The sequence below is a fragment of the Electrophorus electricus genome, chromosome 23, assembly GCF_013358815.1.
Source record: "Electrophorus electricus isolate fEleEle1 chromosome 23, fEleEle1.pri, whole genome shotgun sequence".
Lineage (NCBI taxonomy): Eukaryota > Metazoa > Chordata > Actinopteri > Gymnotiformes > Gymnotidae > Electrophorus > Electrophorus electricus.
Window position 1 is genome coordinate 114,623 of NC_049557.1, and position 18,331 is coordinate 132,953.

An 18,331-nucleotide genomic window follows, 5' to 3' on the forward strand; every position below is an offset into this window, starting at 1 on the left:
TCTCAGTAAACTTCCGGCACTCCTCTGTCCTTCCTTAGGTCATCTGGTAGTGTTTTTTTTAGTGGTACCCACACACCAGGTTCCCCTATATGGATGGTATGTTGTTCAGTGCCAAAGGACATGAAACCTTAAAACTCATATCTTTGTGACTGCTATAAACACATCTAAAAACTTTACTCTTAACTTTACTCTCCTGCTATTTAATAACTTTTTTTTTCTTTTTGATAGTTCACTTGTTTTTGTTTTATATTTGTTCTATTGTCAGATAACCTTGGGTCTTATGAAAGCCACTATATAGATACTGCAGAATTAGTGATGTGATTTGCGTACAGTTACACGCAAATATATGTCTGTGATACTCATTAGAAAGAACTTGTCTAATTTTGTTGGGTGTAGGTTTGGAACTCATGCTTCAGAGTGGGAGTCACACACGGTCTTTTATCACATGATTTCCAGTCATAGGTTATCCATCGAATCTCTCCGTTTCTCTCTCTCGCTCTCTCTCTCTCACACACACACACACACACACACACATATACAAAAGTAATTTCATTAACATCGAATATTAATAGACTTCCTTCAACAAATGGTAAAGCTGAAACCTGTATGACCAGTTCCACCGAATCTAAACTATTTAGAATGCAGAAAAAAGGAATACTGTTTTTGTTCAAGAGGCAGCCGTTTTTTTTCACAATGGCGTAGCTGAAACTGATCATGCATCTTAATTATCTACGCTTTTATACGAAATAAATAAAGCTAGCTGTTTTATCTTAACACAGAGAGTGCCGGAATTCCCGGCGAGCGAGGAATCGTTCACAAACGACGCATTTCTCCGTACCAAGGAGAGACGTCTCAAGCAAACATGACTCACCTCCAAGTCTCAAGAATAACCAATCAGGAAATTCCAATCCCAATTGTCAGCCAATCTGTGCTTGCTCTTTGCAAGGTGCATCCTTTTTTTATCGTTGTAAAATTTCAATACCAATTTTGAGGTCCGTTATTACATAGGGATTAATATTTTTTGTGATATATATGAATCTATATTATTATTCCTACATTGATTTTGATTTATTTTTAACTGTGGTCTTTTAAAAGCAACTTAATTTGAGTAAAAGAACATGGCGTTTATATAGGGACGCGCCGCCTCTGCTCAGAGTGGCGGTGAGGAGCTGGAGCTTACTGTCAGAGCTACTTTGTTGTTGTTGATGTCGTCTGCGGCTGCACTGGAAGGAATCGAAATTCACGAGGATTATATACACATTTAACGGATCGTTGAACGCGTTGTATGCTGAAAATGGGACAAATCCAGCACTTTATATTAGTTTTATTTTTTGCCGTGGTGTTCAGTTTGGATTTCCGCGGAATGAGAGGATCACGTAACGCGCACTCGGTTTATATGAGGACTCTTTTATCCGCAAAAAGTCCCATCAAATCCGCTCCAGATCTTTTTTCTCAGGACAGAATTAGCAAAAGAAGACAAGACACCTGCAATGCTCTTCAGGGATATGACACGAAATTACTCAACAACACTTACACAGTAAGTTAAACTGGTGGCCCCAGTTGCCCGTCGTTATGACTTGGCTTGTCACGTTATTTTTTCATTTGTAAAAACCTGTTGTCATACACTTTCACAGTCAGTACTAATAAGACAAAGACTGTGGCTTTGAATTGTATGAGGCAGCGCTAGAATGAAAGTGCGAAGAAAGACTTCCTGAGCGTCTCTGCATGCAATCATCATTTCGTTGTCGCAATATCCTTCTCTCGGTCTACCCAGTGTTTTCTCCTGTAACAGCCTTCAGTATAAGCATTTTGTCTGTTTTGCTGTTTATGTAAAACGTTATAGTCTGTTTTACTGTTTGTTCATCGTTATAGCTATATATATGGCCTATATTTTGTTATAAAGTTGCATCAGTCATACATACATATATAAGCGAGCAGGCCTAAGGTTTTGAGGTTGTATGGTGAGCGGCGATTCAGGTGATTCAGAAAAAAAGCTGGGCTTTTGCAGAGCCGTAGTACTAAGCACCAGAGCAAGAGTATTTCCAGCTGGAAAGACCCCACTACAAAGGACCACTTTCTTTCATTCTTACCCCTTTTAACTTTAAAAAAGGTTTTTTTTAAAAGGTTGAGGGAGCAATCATGGAGTATTTTAATTCACCCTGATGTACAACTAGTATTTTTAAAGTTTTGCATTACACCTTTCATTTAGTGTGAAACGCCCTTCTTGCTCAACCTGCCCTGCAAGTCGCCAAACCTGTTCATTTATGTCTAAAGTGATCAGTTCACCATTAACTCTATTCATCAGTCACAGTTTAAAAATAAATAAATAAATAAATTGAGAAAGCTGGAATGTGTTTCACCAACATATCGACATGTCTGTTGAAAGCCTCGTATCATCTCCTCTTTATCTTTAGTGTAGTTTGTGTAATGTGTGATCAAATGATGTGGTAGACACCCGATAAAGTAGTCTTATGGTGTTGGGATGCCTTTAGACATTTAAACTGTGAAGACCTACTGTAATTAACTGGTGTTGTAAAATCATGTAATGCCTATAACACATTTGCTTACTGAAAAAAATACTGAACACGTCACCCTAAATGTTAGCACTTAACCTAAGTTTAATTAAGCCAAATTATTGTAACACATTTTTTAACTTTCTACCTTAAATATGTTTGAACTTTCAAAAATATGAAAGTTGTGTAGTGGTTTGTTCATATGATTTTGTTTGTTTTATTTTGCATTTGCCTATCCTAACATCTTAAAGTGAGTGTAGAGTCATGTTATTCATTTCATTAATTCTTCTAGCATATCTTTAATGATCTTGGTGGATCTGTGGCTCTGGCCTGGATAGGAGACGGCACAGGGGTGAGTGGGCTTTTACATTCGTATCATTCTACCACCTTATTTTGTATTAATAAGTCTGACATTCAGCATGTTTCAAGAAGACATCAGTGATGTGTCAGTATTAGCCGATTTATCAACTTTCTGCACATTTTAAGTTTAATTTTCATTCATCTTAGCTGTGCTTTTAACAGCAACTGTGAGGATAACAAATCAGAATGAAAATGTCTCCTAGTGTTATAATTGGAACATCATCTAATTCCACTAGGAAATCACAAGTCAGAAATCTTGATTGGTGTTATTATGGTGTCAAGAGTACAAACCACACTTTTAATGGATTGTAATTTGAGGACCAATTGTAAAACAGTAGCTGGAAGGCCAAAAAACTTGGACTGGAGTACTGTGTGACACATACACTCCTGTCTTGGATCCAGAGTAAGAATCCTGGAGAAAAGGCCATAGAGACAGAGCTGACAGGGTGTTCAAACTCATCATCGTGAATGGTAGAAGCAAATGGTGAAAATATTAGCTAGAGAGAGGACATTCTAAATTTTACTTATTATAGACATTAGTGTAGAAAATAGTGTAGACAAGTAGATGTCTAAATCTATTGTTGGTGATATGCAGGCCTTGAAAGATTCATACATCCTTCTTAATTAAGGTGCGAGTAGTAGATGGCTACAGTCAATAAACCACAACGTTGCTGTAATCTACTTCTGCAAGATGTGAAACTCATTCCCTTGCTCTGTGGCAGTCTGATTCTGTAACATCATAACTCCCATACCAGAGATAATACAGGCCTTTTCATGCTTGTGTACTTTGAAACTGTGTATTAGGCTGGAAATAACATTGCCTCCTTTTCTCCTTCCCAGGTTCTACTGGCCCTGACTACATTTCAGGTCCCTTTGTTCATGCTTAGATTTGGCCAGTCCAGGCTCTACAGGAGGTGAGCTCATCTCAATTTGGTCTTTCATGTCTTTCATTTCATATCTGCTATTTAATGATATTTCTGCCTGTTATTGCTTCTTTTTTCTCTTATGCTGTCTGTCTTTCTTTCTTTCTCTTTATTGCTCTCTTTGCCTCAGTGAGGATTATGGCAGATCATTTAAGGATGTCACAGACCTTATCAATAATACTTTCATCAGTACTGACTTTGGGATCGCTATTGGGCCTGAGAACTCAGGGAAGGTGAGGGGTCATTCTAGTAATGTCTAACATTCAGTAACTGATCTGAACTATTAAAGATTAATTAACACCAACCATTCATCAAATATTCATTTATTTTGACACTAGACACTATACATGCAGGCAGGATTACCAATCTTGCTTGTTAGAACTGACTTCCAGCTCAAGTTTGCATAAAGATCTTGGAGAAAACTTTAACACAATGAATAAAAAAAGACTTGATGCTTCAGCCATGATATGATGTTTATTTTTTTTAAAACCACATTTCCTGCCTTTCCACTCCTGACTTTCATCTAGGTGATCCTTACAGGAGACATCTCAGGAAGCACTGGCTCCAGAATTTTCCTCTCCAGTGATTTCGGGAACAGCTTCATGCCCTCAGATTTGCCCTTTAATCCTCGGATGCAGATCATATACAACCCTCAGAACCCTAATGTTCTGGTGGCTGTTTGCACTCAGGTGAGAGAGGGTATATGGAACTGTGTGTATGTGTATGTATGTGTGTGTGTATATATGTGCGTAACCACCACAACATGGATAACAAGATGGATAACAAAGTTTAAGATGGTATTAATGCCATCACTGTATTACGATGACAGTAATGTGATAAGTGGGTTGGTTATGGACTTCAAAAGCTTAAACAATGCTAATGAATCAGTACTATAAACCAATGTCTGATTACATCCTCATTTATCTTTCTATCTTAACATTCTTATATAGCTTTTTTTATTTTTGTTTCAGAATGACCTCTGGCTTTCAGAGAATTTTGGTGGGCATTGGACAAAAATCCATGATACTGTGTGTGTGGTGAAATGGTAAGATGCTTTCACCTGATACAGATTTTGAGTGTGCAAGGCCCTGCCTTCAATTATGAAAATAAACATTGCAATATGGCTGCCGTAGCACTGAGGTAACAAACTCGGCTGAGTCATCTGGTTTCCTGCTCAGCAGACCTCAGTGAAGCCTCTGGAAATGGCTTTATTTGCATTCTGAGGCCTTCACTAGCTCTCTGGTATGTGTGGTTTTGTTTTTTGTTTTTTTTTGTTGTTGTTGGTTTTTTTGCAGGGGGGTTTTTTGTAAGGAGGCAATCAAGACTTTCAAAGAATGTACCTGCACAACTATTTATAATTTAACTAAGGTGTCTCTGTCAGGTGAAGGCTTGAATGCTCTGTTGTAGTTTTGCTTAGTAGGAATGTTTACTTAAGGTGTACTCTGTGTGTGAGTGTATTTGTAAACCTTAGCGCTAATATTGAAACTCTGTTGCCTGTGACTGTTTACTTTGGGGGAAAAAAATGAGCATCTCCAATAGTTCAACTTCTGGAACAACCATATCAGTGCTCAACTCATGCATCAGATCCATACTAAATGCATGTATACCCAGAAATGTGCATCCTTTCACATTCCTGCACTAGCAGCAGTTCGGTGGTATGTTGATTGTCTGGTGTGCAAGTCAGGGCCTGAGTAGGGGCTCCTGTATAAGTCTAATTTCTAAATTTCACTTCTGAGTCAGTAATGTAGTCTTGAGCACTGGTAGCTCACCTATTGGAACAGATAGCGGAAAGTGCTGGGCAACTCCTGCTGATGGGTATAAAGTACTGATTAGCGCCCTTGGCACTGAGCCTTAGGAAAGAGCAGACTTATGCCCTGGTGCGAGACACCTCATGTCGCCAGCAGGCCTTTCACTGCCCAGGCATCAGTGTGAGGTGCCGAGCTCCTCTTCACACCTCATGAGCAGGTGGTGCAGGTGGGGAAGCGAGCAAGTCCAAAAAAATGGCTCCTATGAAAGTATGTGTGACCAAGAGAAGAGTAGCTAGTTATGCTCAAGACTTTGAATATATTTTTCAGTAACATTCATGTTGTTGACAAACTCCTCCCTATTGCTGCACTGCAAGTTTTAAAGCTTTCCCTGTTATAACCGCTCTCATTTTAAACATTGAGAGACTTGTTAAGTTTGCTCTCTTAAACTTTATATTCTAATATTAATAACAGAATTATGAAGAATACTGCTGACTTGGACAGAATGCAACACGCTAAGTAGTACCTCATGAGTTGGTGAAAGTAATTTAACTGATAATAAATGAAATGATTTAGGAAATGTAGCTACTTAACTTTGCTCCAAGACCAAAAAAAAAGGTGTGGAAAAAGGACCGTCATTCACGTTTGCTCAAAACATAAGCTTTATTGCTTCAGCAAAATTTAGGACAGTTGTTTATACTAAAATAAAGCTATTTTCATCCTGGGTAGGTGAACTATATTGCATGCCTATAACATGACTGATTGATTTGTGCATGTGTATGCTTCCAGGGGGACTGATCACACACTCTTTTTCTCCACTAACCTGAATGGGTCCTGCTGTGAGTAACATTTATTTCAACATTGTGGACAGAAGGGTTGGAGTGTGCCAATGAGTACCGTGTGAATGTGTGTGTGTGTGTGTGTGTGTGTGTACACATTTTTATTATCTGGCCTTTTTATTTATTAAAGTTGGACTATCTTATCTTTATTTTTGCCAGAAGTGATAAAGCTACTTTTCAAAAATGCATTATTGTTTCTTTATCATACTCCTTACTGTAGTTCAGCCTGTTTTCACACCTGTGCTCTGGCTCAATTTGACTCTAGTTAATTTTCACCCTTGGTGCAATTCATTAGGGTAGGTGAATACAGTAATCACACACAGATGCAGACCAAAACAGCACAGAGACCCTTGAGAGGAAGTGGTCTTGGTCCACTACCAAATTATCTATGGAGCGGTTCCATTGTGGTGAGAACGTGATCTGAACTTGATCCAATTCACGTATCAGGAAAACGCTCCCAAGTTTACAAACTTGTTAATTAATTCAGACCAGCGGTTCAGGATTGCAGACTGGCCAGTTTTTCTTTTTCTGTCGGAACTCAGTATGTTTCTCTCTTTCAGCCGAAAGGGGAGTGCTCGTCTTGAAGAAGACGACAGACTATGGCCGCACTGCTGTAATGATCGCTGAGAAGCTGTACTCCTTCGGTCTCGGCGGGCGCTTCCTGTTCGCCTCTATCATGACTGGCACGGTGAGCTTTAGTCTGTCGGCAGCAGTGTGCTCCTTTTTGATCACTGTAGATCACAGGCCTGTGATGCCATTGTGCATGTTGCCACTTGCTATTAAGCACCCGGGTCTAGCACTGTGCACGATACATTTCCATCAGGGCTGTGGGCACAACAGCATGTATGGGGGTGGGTGTGGAAAGGTGATTTTCGGGCCTGATGTTTGTCTTCTTCAGGGTATGATGCGAATGATCCACGTGTCTGCAGACCAAGGGGAGGAGTGGAACATGGCCCAGCTTCCTCCAGTAGGCCATGAGCAGTTCTACTCAATATTGGCTGCCAGTGATGAAATGGTCTATATGCATGTGGATGAACCAGGGGGTGAGTTTTTAAGTAACAGGAAGATGTGGATAGTGTTTTGCAGTATGTGAAACATGAAAATATTTAATCAATAATGTAAATGGGATCTGATGGTACGAATAATGTAACATCAATATGACTTTTTTTTTTTCCCCCTTGTGTGTTATTAGCGAATCCTCATTGTCTTCTTTTTCTCAGATACTGGTTTTGGTACCATCTATGTGTCAGATGACAGGGGCTTGGTGTACTCCAAGTCCCTGGAGCGCCACCTGTATACATCCACAGGGGGTGACAACGATTTCACCAACATCACCTCTCTCCGAGGGGTGTTCATGACCAGTGTGCTAGCTGACGGTATGGTTATTTGCCTCAATATGGAGGCACAAGACACATTGAAAAGTGTTCCTGTTTCCTTTTATGATGGAGTAATGAGAACTATTTAGAAACTTTTTCATTTGCTTTATGAAATCACCTTTCCCAAGCACAGCTCTAGAGACAATTGTGCAGCACACATTTCTCTGCCGGGACTGAGAATCAATGAACTGATGTCTAAGATCCTGTCTCAACTCAGCTAGGAGTCTGCTAAGAATATAGCAATGTTGATATTTCTGAGCTGTAGACTGATCCTGATGCTCCATAAAGCCAAGCATTCTTATGTTTCATGGAACCTTTGGTTGTGGGATGTTAAGTTTGTTGGCTGACACTGTTTTCTTGGTCCACTCATAGATGGCTCTGTGCAGACCGTGGTAACATTCAACCAGGGAGGAGAGTGGGTGCCTCTGAAGAAGCCAGAGAACAGCGAATGTGATTCTACAGCTATAGACAAAGACAAGGTGAGGGTTGGTGTTGGGGAAATGAGGAATTTGGAGTCAGTCTCAACAGAAGTGAAAACCCACTTTACAGTACATCTATTAGTAAAATGGACAGATGTGACTTTGGCAAGAAGGTATGTAGTTTGTGTGATTTTAACAATGTGTTTGGTAGAGCTGTTCCGTTTAAAAAGTGAATCTTGCACATGTGCATTCTTTAGTATGTTGTATGAGAGTGTGCATGCATGTATTAATATGCTTTTCCTTCTGTTCTCTGCAGTGTAGTCTCCATATCCATGCGTCCTACAGTATCTCCATGAAGCTGAATGTTCCAATGCTACCTCTCACTGAGCCCAGTGCTGTGGGACTGATAATTGCTCATGGTACTGTCTGGAGTACACACATGTGTGTATATACACACACACACACACACACACACACACACAAATGTTTCTCACATGCAAGCTGCATCAAAGCGGCACTTCTGATACACTGCATGGTGTTTAAATTCTCACCATGTCTTATGCAAACAGGGTTTGTAGACTTTGACATGTTTGTGTCTAGAGCTGGCCTGTTACTGGTTTATGGAAGCTCTTCTCTCAGGATCATGTACATTCTGGGAGTTGCTCTATGTTAACCTTCAGTAAAATGCAGAGCCACACCTTTTGGAATAATGCTGGAGAATAATGTTGGCATATACCTTTTTCTCTTGGCAGCTCTGCAATGATGTCTCTGATGTTGAGCCCCCCATTTTAAAAAAGCACAATATTTAAAAGGCAATTGGTGTTTCGCCTCTCCAATTTTATGTAGACATGTGAATTGAGCAAACAAAAGCACTTGCCTTGATAACCAATGCTTATGCTTAAGCTTTTTATTTTTTATTTTGCTGTTAGTAACGCATAGATATTATTTCTTCACACCTAATCCTCATTACAATCATCATTGCTTTTTTAATATTGTTTTGTCCATATAAAATTACTACACAATTTGAGACATCTTTGACCTACTGATGACATTTTACAACCCTGCATCATGGTATTAGTATATATTACCAATAACCATATGGCTGATACAAATAGGGTATCGTGAATGGTACAGCTTGTGCTTAGACTGATGTTTTCCTTCTCATTACCCTCTCAGGGAGTGTGGGCGATGCCATCTCGGTACTGACCCCAGATGTGTATGTGTCTGACGATGGCGGGTACACATGGCTGCGTGCGTTGACAGGCCCACACCATTATGCCATCCTGGACTCAGGAGGCCTGCTGGTTGCCGTGGAGCAGAACCTCAACGCACCCATTGCTCAGGTCAAGTGAGTGCCCTCACATGCTCGCCTGAAGAGAAACTATTTAAGGTTAGTCAGTCAGACCAGCTTTAGTACTTCGCCATCAGTATGCTTACTCAGACTTGGAAAGTGTGGAGACCTTGGCAGAGAGAAAAAAAAAACAGATAAAAAGTAAATAACTTTTGTTAGTAACATTGGTAATGGTAAAGAAGGTCTTGGGCCCTTTTCTCTCTCCCTGAATTGTCCTCTGACAATTCCTCATTTGTCAGGTTTTCCACAGATGAGGGTCAGTGCTGGCACACGTACAACTTCACGACGGAGCCACTCTACTTCACAGGGCTGGCGTCAGAGCCAGGGGCGCGCTCCATGAATGTCAGCATCTGGGGCTACAGAGACAACATATTCACACAGAACTGGGTCTCCATCACTATTGATTTTAAAGAACTGCTCACCCGTGACTGTACGTGTCTCCAAGTAGTGGGATCTAGTTTCTATATGTTTCAGACAAATGGTTGCTTCATGGAGTGTGTTCACACAGTGATTGTTTATAAAGTGTCGATGTATAACATCAGTCTGAACCCATCAAAACCGATCATGAACAGTCTCGAGTAAAGGGAGTGAATGTAAATGGTTTTTGTCTTTTTAATGCTTACAGTGCCTCTTTGGATGAGTCATTATAAGACCTTCCATCGGTATGCTCCTGTTTGTTCTTGTCAGGTGGTGACGATGACTATGTGCAGTGGCTGGCACATTCGGATGACATAAGCGACCCTAATGACGGTTGTATGCTAGGTTATAAGGAGCGGTTCCGGCGTCTCAGGAAGGACTCGGTGTGCATGAACGGGCATGAATATGCAATAACCAAGCAGCACACCCCGTGCCCTTGCACACTGGACGACTTCCTGTGGTTAGTGCTCACACTGACTAAACTGTACATTTTCAAGGCATGCATCACATAGAACCACTCTTGGAAAATCATTTCAACCTTGTTCTGTGTCTAGTCTGCAAAGCTAGCTTTGCATGCATTGGACAGCAGTTTCACTGCATTATAAGACCTGTATGTGAATCCTTAGATAGTAGCGTTAAATAGTATTTAATTTACCTAAAGAGATGTTATTGTGTAGGCAAGAGCAACAGCCTTGTTGTAAACTACCTTCATGGAGGCTTATGTAAACCAAACAAACACTTCTTGTAGATAACTTATTTAGGATACAAGTGTCTGGAAAAATATGCCTCACTCTCACTTTCTTTATCATAGTGACTTTGGATACTATCGCAATGAGAACAGCTCAGTGTGTTTGGAGCAGGCTGAGCTGAAAGACCACGACCTAGAGTTCTGTATTCATGGAAAGAAAGAACATCTGCAGACCAATGGGTATCATTCCTCTCCATATCTGTGGTGTCATTGCATAACCTATTAGCTGCTGTATCCACAGTACTGGCTAATGGAAATGCAGTGAAGAGTGATGCATCCTTCTTTGTCTTGTGCAAAATGTACTAACAACAGACAGACAGAATGGATAGTGGCAGTTATAACTCTTGATCCTATTCTCAGGTCTCTGTGGTGATGATGAGGACATCTCATGAGTCATTTTAATGCTGATCTTACCTTCAGGTACCGGAAGATTCCAGGGGATAAGTGTGAGGGAGGCAGACAACCAGAAAGAAGAGAAACTGATATGAGTGAGAAATGTATCAGCAATTTGATAGACCGACAGCTGCAGGTGAGGACATGGTGACAGTGAGAAAAGCAATAGAGTGACAGATTGAGTGAATCAAGTCAAGTGAATTGTTTAGAAAATTGATGTGTTGCTGAATAAATAACTTGTACCGGGTACATGTTGTGACAAATGGGTATTTCCCATATTGGCTGAGAAGCATTGAGCGTGCGTGCGTGTGCACGTGTGCGTGCGCGCGTGCGTGCGGTTTATAAGTGAGCTATATATGTTTAATCTTCTGTCTTTTATACACAGGAAGATGGGACACCATCACACTCTGCCCCTATTATTGCAACACTCATCGCCATCTTGCTTATCAGCTGTGTAGCTGGGGGTCTTTTCGTTAAGAAATACATCTGTGGTGGAAGGTTAGCTAGTTCACCTGCTTAAACAAACCTGTTGTCATTTTTACTGGCTACTATTTGGTTGTGAATGCCTGTAATAGTTGGCATCTGACTTTCTGGTGTTTCTGCAGGTTCCTGGTGCACAGGTACTCAGTTCTGCAGCACAATGCAGAGGCTAATGGCATAGAGGGAGTGGATGAGCCTCTGGATACGGATGTGGCCAGAAGTGCCAAGAACACCTTCCACGAGGACTCAGACGAGGTACAGTGATTGTTTGCTCGTCTGACATCTAAGTATCACCTAAGGCTATGCAGAGCATTGTTTCAAGGATGCTAGGAAGAACTGCTTCAGCTTTGCTTTCTCAACATGTACTGTTCCAGTTGGATGACACTGGTTTGAGATTTGCCACTTTGCTGTGTTTTTGTTCCTCTGTAGGATCTCCTGGATTAAGAGTGCTGATGCAGCCTCAGTAGGAAGAGGGAGGTCTCCTCTTTCCTTCAGGCATATTTGCTGCTGTTTTTGTTCTGGTTAGAAAGCACAACCCAGCCTCCAGCCTTTTCTGGCCTCCATTGTGCTCCAGTTCTGCTTCTCTCATAGTAGAAGTGACATGAGTTTTGCTTTTCCCATTTTAAAGGTATCTTGTGAATGTAGCTGTTTTAGCAACTGGCAGAACCAGTCTAGTGCAGTGTGGCAGGCCAGTGTTTAAATGGCTAGAATGTAGATAACTTTAAATTCATGTCACCTGAGCAATGGGAATCTTGTTGGTTTATTTGAAGGATACGCTGTCATTTGATGCAAGTGAGAGTGGGATACTATCAAGGCACATATATACAGAATTCTTCACCTCTTTTAGAAAGGTAGACAGTTCTCTACATTTAGACAACATGGTTTGGGTACAACATATGAAGTTAATACATATTTGGGTACAACATATGAAGTTAATACATACAACCAATGATTCAGTCACATCAAAATTAGACTGTAGCATTAACTATGGCTTTCTGAAAATAGATATATTTTGACCTATACTGCCGCCATCTCCCACATTCTTGTGAATATCTTGTTGAAAAATATTTCCTCATTTTGTTTTTGTGGAGAAAAAACAAACAAAACAACTTTGCTTAGTGACTTGATGTCACAATATACAGCACATCCGCATGTGTTGGCAACTATACAGATTATACCTTTTTAACTTTCTCCAAAGAGAGAAATGAAAGAATATTGAATTTACCTAAAACAATGCTACTATGTTTATAGGTCATAGGCTGCCATTATTTTAAGGTTTATTTATTTTATGTGGTGGAATGAGAAAGGTAATTATGATAAATGTGTAAAGAATAGTTGCAGTTGTCCAAAAAAATACTGTACATGTCCAGATGATAACTTTTACTGTAATGGTAGTTTTATAGAAGACTCAAATCATTCTTAGGTTTTATGACATTTGGTGGTTTTTGCACTGTGAAATATGAGGCAGATATTCAAAGCCTACTTCACCCTTTGGAAAACTGTTGGAAATATTGCAGTTACAAGCACCAGCACAAGCCATGAATGCAGGAATGACATTCAGAATTGGGACTGCTGGTGGCATGTTCATAAATAATTAATGGCCCTTTACAGCATTAATGTGATGGTAATTGGAAATTATGGAGTTTCTGGTAACGCTTTAAGGCAGAAGCAATAATAGTGTCTGACTTTTACATTTTGAGTTTTTGAGTCCAGCTGTTCAGATTTAATTTTCCAACTGGAAGCTACATTAATTCCAACATAAGATTAGACATAAGTGTTTCATATTATAATTAAGTGCAGGTATGTGTGATCAGTGTGTGTATATTTGCCCCATTGTGTGCTGCTTACCTTAAACGCAGATAGTTGGCTCCCACTTTTATTATTTGAGTTTGACTGTCTAAATGCAAGAGTACACATTTTTAGAAAGATTTACAATTTTTACTAGGTTTTGAGTTCTGATGTAGTCAGTGTTTGTAGATAAAGCTTTCCATAGCTTTACAGTGTCACAGTTCTGTAACAAATCCCAAAGAAAAAAAATTACACATCCAAACTCCAGCACCCCAAAACAAGGATTTTTCAGTTATCCCTTCTGATTAGTTATAACGATAATCTTTTATATGTGAGAGTTAAGTCTCGATTGCACAGATCAAAGTAATTGTTTTTGTTTTTTATATCACTGGTGTATACTTCAGTGAAGTGCCTACTGTGAAAGTTATGTGCGTGCGTGCATGCATGCATGCATGTGCGTGTGTGTGGCTTCAGAAAGACCCCAAAGGTTTATCTTAAATAATTTACAGCAAGAAAGCTGATATGAGTATCTAATTTCTTGAAGAATTACTTGGTCCACAGAGGTGTTGGGACTGATTAACCTGTCATTTAGTTAGTCTGAGTGAAGGTCTTTCATGTATGAAGACCAAAGGACTCCAATTTTCAAAAGGCTGTGTTTTACCTGGCAACTGCTAAGATTTACACATTTGAGATTTTGGCAAAATTACATTTTCTCACTCCTCTTCTAGATTCCACTTTGAAGCTGTAATCTTGTGTATGTTATTTTAGCAAACAGGTCACTTCCTACTTCTGTTACACTGAGGGCTTAAAGGGGGAATGGTGCCTAGAGCATAAAATCTAGATGAGTTTTCTACTTGAAGTTTTCTGCTTTCATAATTTTTTCTTGCAGTTGAAAATCAGTGTATATATTGGCTCTGTAAATAAATTTGCATTGCCTTTTTAGTTGTTTTGGCTCTGTATGTTTGGTGAAAGAACTGCTTTGACTAATAAAATAACTTTTTTTGGGGGGGGGGGGGGGGTGTTATGTAGGACATCTAGAGTGGTTACAGTACCAGATGTCTGATCATTTATCTAACCTTTGATGTTTGTTTTTTCTAGGATGTAGGTCAGTTGTGGAAGCTCGTTAAGAAGTAGACTGTGTCATCTTGGAGGATTCTGAAATGTTTGAAATGTTAGCTAAAGTATCATTTCATTTGTAGGATGATAACAAGAATTCATACAGTTCTCATTTAACACTAACTTTGTTTTATTGGTTAATGCATGTTCTCAGAACAGATAAAATACAAAAGCATCATCTACATCTTCCTTAGGAAATCCAGAAATATAAAATTATTAACAGATCTCCATACTTTTCTGGAAGAAGTCTTCACTCACATTTCTCATGTGTAAACCTGAATAGTTGTATGAATTGAGTTTTGCAGGCCTTGGAATGTAGATCTGTATTGCAAATTAGAATGAGTGTAGATTTATAATAAATGGCTTTATTTAAGACAGAATTCTCAGATTTAAACATACAAGAAATGTTATCCTCATAACATATAGCAGTTACAAAAATGTCATCCAGTCCAGTATCTTCTTCAAAAAATATTTGACAAATCCAAGTTTTCATTGAATTAAACCCACAACACCTCCAGAAGGCACAGACCCATCACTTTCCAAACTTCTTTAAAGATGAACAAACACTGGCCTCCCTGGTGACTAAGGCTATACCCAGCCCCAATTAATACAGGCCCAGTGCCACTAGTTCCATATGGACTTTACACTCTACAAACAATAGATAGCAGTACTCCCTGGGAATAAATCCCATGATCTTGGTGTTGCTAGCATCTTGCTCTACCTGCTTTATCAGTTCGAGGAGGAAGGTGGAAGCACAATTACATTCAACACTGTAGATGTTTGAACCATAACATCATTTCATAACTTCATTGCTACCATAGCAGAAACTGGTAATGCAAACCAATACGTCATTAGTGCAATATGTGTTAGCATAAAAAAAAAACAAACTGGAATGGACAAGTTAATATTGATCTTTTTACAATATACAATGGTTTGATTAAATTCTGTGACATATATAGATATTTTTATTCCAACAGTATATATGAACAGACATTCCTCTTAATACAGTGGCATTTTAAGCAACTTTTACAACATGGTGGAGTACTAATGGTTTCTTCAAATTCTATATAAGAAGTTGCCTTCACTGTCAAAGAACTCCCTACCCTTTTGTTTCACTGTACTGGGCTTTGCACACAGAGTGTAGATAAGGTCCTCAAGTTGTTCTTCGGTGAAAAATACTCCATCCCAGTTCTCCTCCTCCCCCCAGTCCTCCTCAAAGTCCACTGGCCCTTCTTGTTCAATAAGCCTCTCCTGTGACTTTCTCTGTGCCACAGGCAGACCATCTGATATTTGAGATGTCCCTCTTAACAGTAATGTAACATTATCATCAGTAACAGCCAGTCCTGTCTCAAACTCCATCTTAGCCAGGGCTCCTCTACTCTGACATGTCAAGGCATGCGTATTACCAAACAACTGCCTGGCTGGCTTAGTGCTGCCAAGCACAGGCAGTCTTGACTGACCCTTATTCGACCCTTCCATTTCACCATGTCCAAGAGATTGCTGCCTGGCCATAGCTTTACAGTCCTGTTTGAGCTTTCTCTCTAGGGTAGGAGTGAACTTGCTGCGGAGGATTCTGGAGATAACGTCAGGACTGACGCAGTAACTGTCTGCTAATTTTTGCACTGTCCATTCCTGTGTGCACTCCTGCTTTAGGTATCTGCAAACAGGTTATGTTTAAGTAAGTGCTCATTTTGGGAGCAGCTTATAAAACATCAATTTAAATAAAATGTAAAACATAAAAAGCACTCATACCATGTTTTCAGAGACAAAACAAATTTCATGTGTTGTACCGCAAGTATTGTCCAATATTGAATGCCACAGTACCTTATCTGCTCAATGGCATCCCAGGTCAGTCTCCTCTCTGGGGCTCCACGAGTTCTCAGCTGTCGTCTGATCTTGTGAAATTTGGTAGCTTTCCATCTTTTCTTCTCCTCTCTGCAGGGAAATAAGAAATCAGAGTAAGAAATTGAGTAAAGGATGTTTCTTAAGATTACTGTCCTAAACATACACGACAGGGTTTTACTTAAAAAGCGACTCCAGTTTGGCCTCCACTGCATCCATATCAAGGTCATCCTCATGGTCTTTCTTTCTGTTGTCCGAGTCAGAACGAGTTGACCCCATCCAAACACGGACATCCTGGTTAGCATGGCGACAAATCTGTGCGGTCGTAGGCACTGGAAAAGCTACTTTCAACGCCACCATGCTGGCAACCCTTAAAGTGCTGAACATATTGATCAGCAAATAAAGGATTGTAGTGGAGACGAGTCACCTATTTTTTGTGGGGAAAAAAAAAGTAAAAGTGGAACATTACACTCTCATTAAAAATAAACAGACTTGAGCAGAAATAACACTGGTGTCCTTTCTAACCAGCCAAGTTACACCAAAACAAACTAGCTAGCCAGCCAGCTAACTAGGACCTTTAAAAATCATGAGTGATTGGAGTTATTCAAACATACGGCACAAAAAGATCCGGCAAACCAAAGCTTCAGAATATTCGAGGGATGTGTTTAGCTAAATAATTTTAACATTTCACTCGCACGCTAGCTAGCTAGCTAAATAACACATGGGAAGGAGGTTAGGACATCTAGCTAGCAAATCAATAGCGTACGACTGTTGCGTACTGACGCCGCTCCGGAAGTACTCCATTAGTGTCGTGCGATCAGTCGCGGATGTATGGAACACTAAATTGGTCAAAATTCGTCTCACACTAAACGCGTTTTATTTGTAAAACGACGAAAAAAGCGGCGGTTTGGACGTGTGTACCCGGCAAATACGCCTTTATTTATCAAAACGCCGTATTTTTTGCACTGCCCATTCATGTGTGCACTCCTGCTTTAGGTATCTGCAAACAGATTATGTGCTCATATGGGGAGCATCTTATAAAACATCAATTTAAATAAAATGTTTTCAGAGACAAAACAAATATCATGTGTTACACCCAAGACTGAATGTCACAGCAGCTTTTATATTCTAATTTCCAAACACTTAAGCAAAAGCTATGCATTCTTAATAATCTAAAGTAGATGTGAATCTTGGCAAGATTACATCATATCGTCTTGATTACTCTTTGATATATAAAATAGACTCATTTAAGTAGCCTAACACTCAAATTAGCAATACATAGTGCTTGAGTGTACATTTTGTATTGTTGACAGTTCTACCTTGTCTGACCTCTAGCTAGTTATTTAGAGGACAGTACCTTATTTGCTCAAAGGCAGCCCAGGTCAGTCTCCTCTCTGGGGCCGAGTGCTCAGCTGTTGTCTGATCTTGTGAAATTTGGTAGCTTTCCATCTTTTCTTCTCCTTTCTGCAGGGTAATAAGACATCAGAGTACGCAGAGTACGAAATTGAGTAAAGGATGATTCTTAAGATTACTGCCCTAAATATACACGAAAGGGTTTTACTTCAAAAGAGACTCCAATTTGGCCTCCACTGCATCCATATCAAGGTTGAACTCTAAAATATATCGGCTGTTATTACTAGTCAAGTGCAGCTATTATGTGTCCATCAACAACGCAAGATGAAGTTTCTATTCACCATCTTCCACTTGTGGTAGGCATGGTCACTACTGCTAGGTCTACTAAACTTCTAGCTAGCTAACTACGAACTGTATGAATAAAGTACTAGTTTATCAGCTCACAAGATCTGTAGTGAACTGGACTGACCTTGTTCGTGAGCGATTAGGCTAAGAAAGTTCAACCGTACTGGTTGTCAAAACCGGTAGGTGGCGCTCATTATTTTTGTATAAAGTGGCGCTTTTAACACCGTTGGAGGGACAGCGGCGTAAAAAAACAAAAAAAAAAAAGAAAAACGCCATTTTGGAGCACTTAAAGCGGTTTTGATGGTTTTTGCGGCATAATTTGC

At 39.8% G+C, this 18,331-nt stretch overlaps 2 protein-coding genes across 3 annotated transcripts; one reads left to right on the forward strand and one right to left on the reverse strand.

The window, feature by feature from the left end:
• Nucleotides 1-968: 968 nt before the first annotated feature.
• Nucleotides 969-14,353, forward strand: sort1b (sortilin 1b). The gene is made up of 20 exons (XM_027007106.2): nucleotides 969-1,537; nucleotides 2,806-2,865; nucleotides 3,714-3,787; nucleotides 3,927-4,029; nucleotides 4,324-4,485; nucleotides 4,768-4,841; nucleotides 6,331-6,380; nucleotides 6,941-7,068; nucleotides 7,279-7,423; nucleotides 7,601-7,756; nucleotides 8,129-8,235; nucleotides 8,492-8,594; nucleotides 9,352-9,523; nucleotides 9,766-9,956; nucleotides 10,214-10,403; nucleotides 10,755-10,871; nucleotides 11,112-11,220; nucleotides 11,470-11,582; nucleotides 11,690-11,819; nucleotides 11,994-14,353. Exons 1-20 carry the CDS (start codon nucleotides 1,286-1,288, stop codon nucleotides 12,006-12,008), a joined length of 2,451 nt encoding a protein of 816 aa, XP_026862907.2. The 5' UTR covers nucleotides 969-1,285; the 3' UTR covers nucleotides 12,009-14,353.
• A 224-nt stretch (nucleotides 14,354-14,577) lies between these two features.
• ngrn (neugrin, neurite outgrowth associated) lies at nucleotides 14,578-18,205 on the reverse strand. 2 transcript variants are annotated; one of them, XM_027007103.2, is made up of 5 exons: nucleotides 18,133-18,205; nucleotides 17,668-17,774; nucleotides 16,492-16,737; nucleotides 16,293-16,403; nucleotides 14,578-16,125 (listed from the first exon to the last, which is right to left on the reverse strand). In XM_027007103.2, exons 3-5 carry the CDS (start codon nucleotides 16,695-16,697, stop codon nucleotides 15,525-15,527), a joined length of 918 nt encoding a protein of 305 aa, XP_026862904.2. In that variant the 5' UTR covers nucleotides 16,698-16,737; nucleotides 17,668-17,774; nucleotides 18,133-18,205; the 3' UTR covers nucleotides 14,578-15,524. The 2 variants fall into 2 exon arrangements, with proteins under 2 accessions (XP_026862904.2, XP_026862903.2); XM_027007102.2 differs by lacking the exons at nucleotides 17,668-17,774; nucleotides 18,133-18,205 and adding an exon at nucleotides 16,925-17,098.
• Between the last annotated feature and the right edge of the window lie 126 nt (nucleotides 18,206-18,331).

Coding starts and splice junctions, on each gene's coding strand:
- sort1b (XM_027007106.2), top strand. CDS start 1,286: ATGCTGAAAATGGGACAAATCCAGCACTTTATATTAGTTTTATTTTTT. Junction 4,030..4,323: donor GGCCTGAGAACTCAGGGAAG/GTGAGGGGTCAT, acceptor ACTTTCATCTAG/GTGATCCTTACAGGAGACAT. Junction 9,524..9,765: donor GCACCCATTGCTCAGGTCAA/GTGAGTGCCCTC, acceptor CTCATTTGTCAG/GTTTTCCACAGATGAGGGTC.
- ngrn (XM_027007103.2), bottom strand. CDS start 16,697: ATGTTCAGCACTTTAAGGGTTGCCAGCATGGTGGCGTTGAAAGTAGCT. Junction 16,404..16,491: donor AAACTGGAGTCGCTTTTTAA/GTAAAACCCTGT, acceptor ATTTCCCTGCAG/AGAGGAGAAGAAAAGATGGA. Junction 16,126..16,292: donor GATGCCATTGAGCAGATAAG/GTACTGTGGCAT, acceptor ACCTGTTTGCAG/ATACCTAAAGCAGGAGTGCA.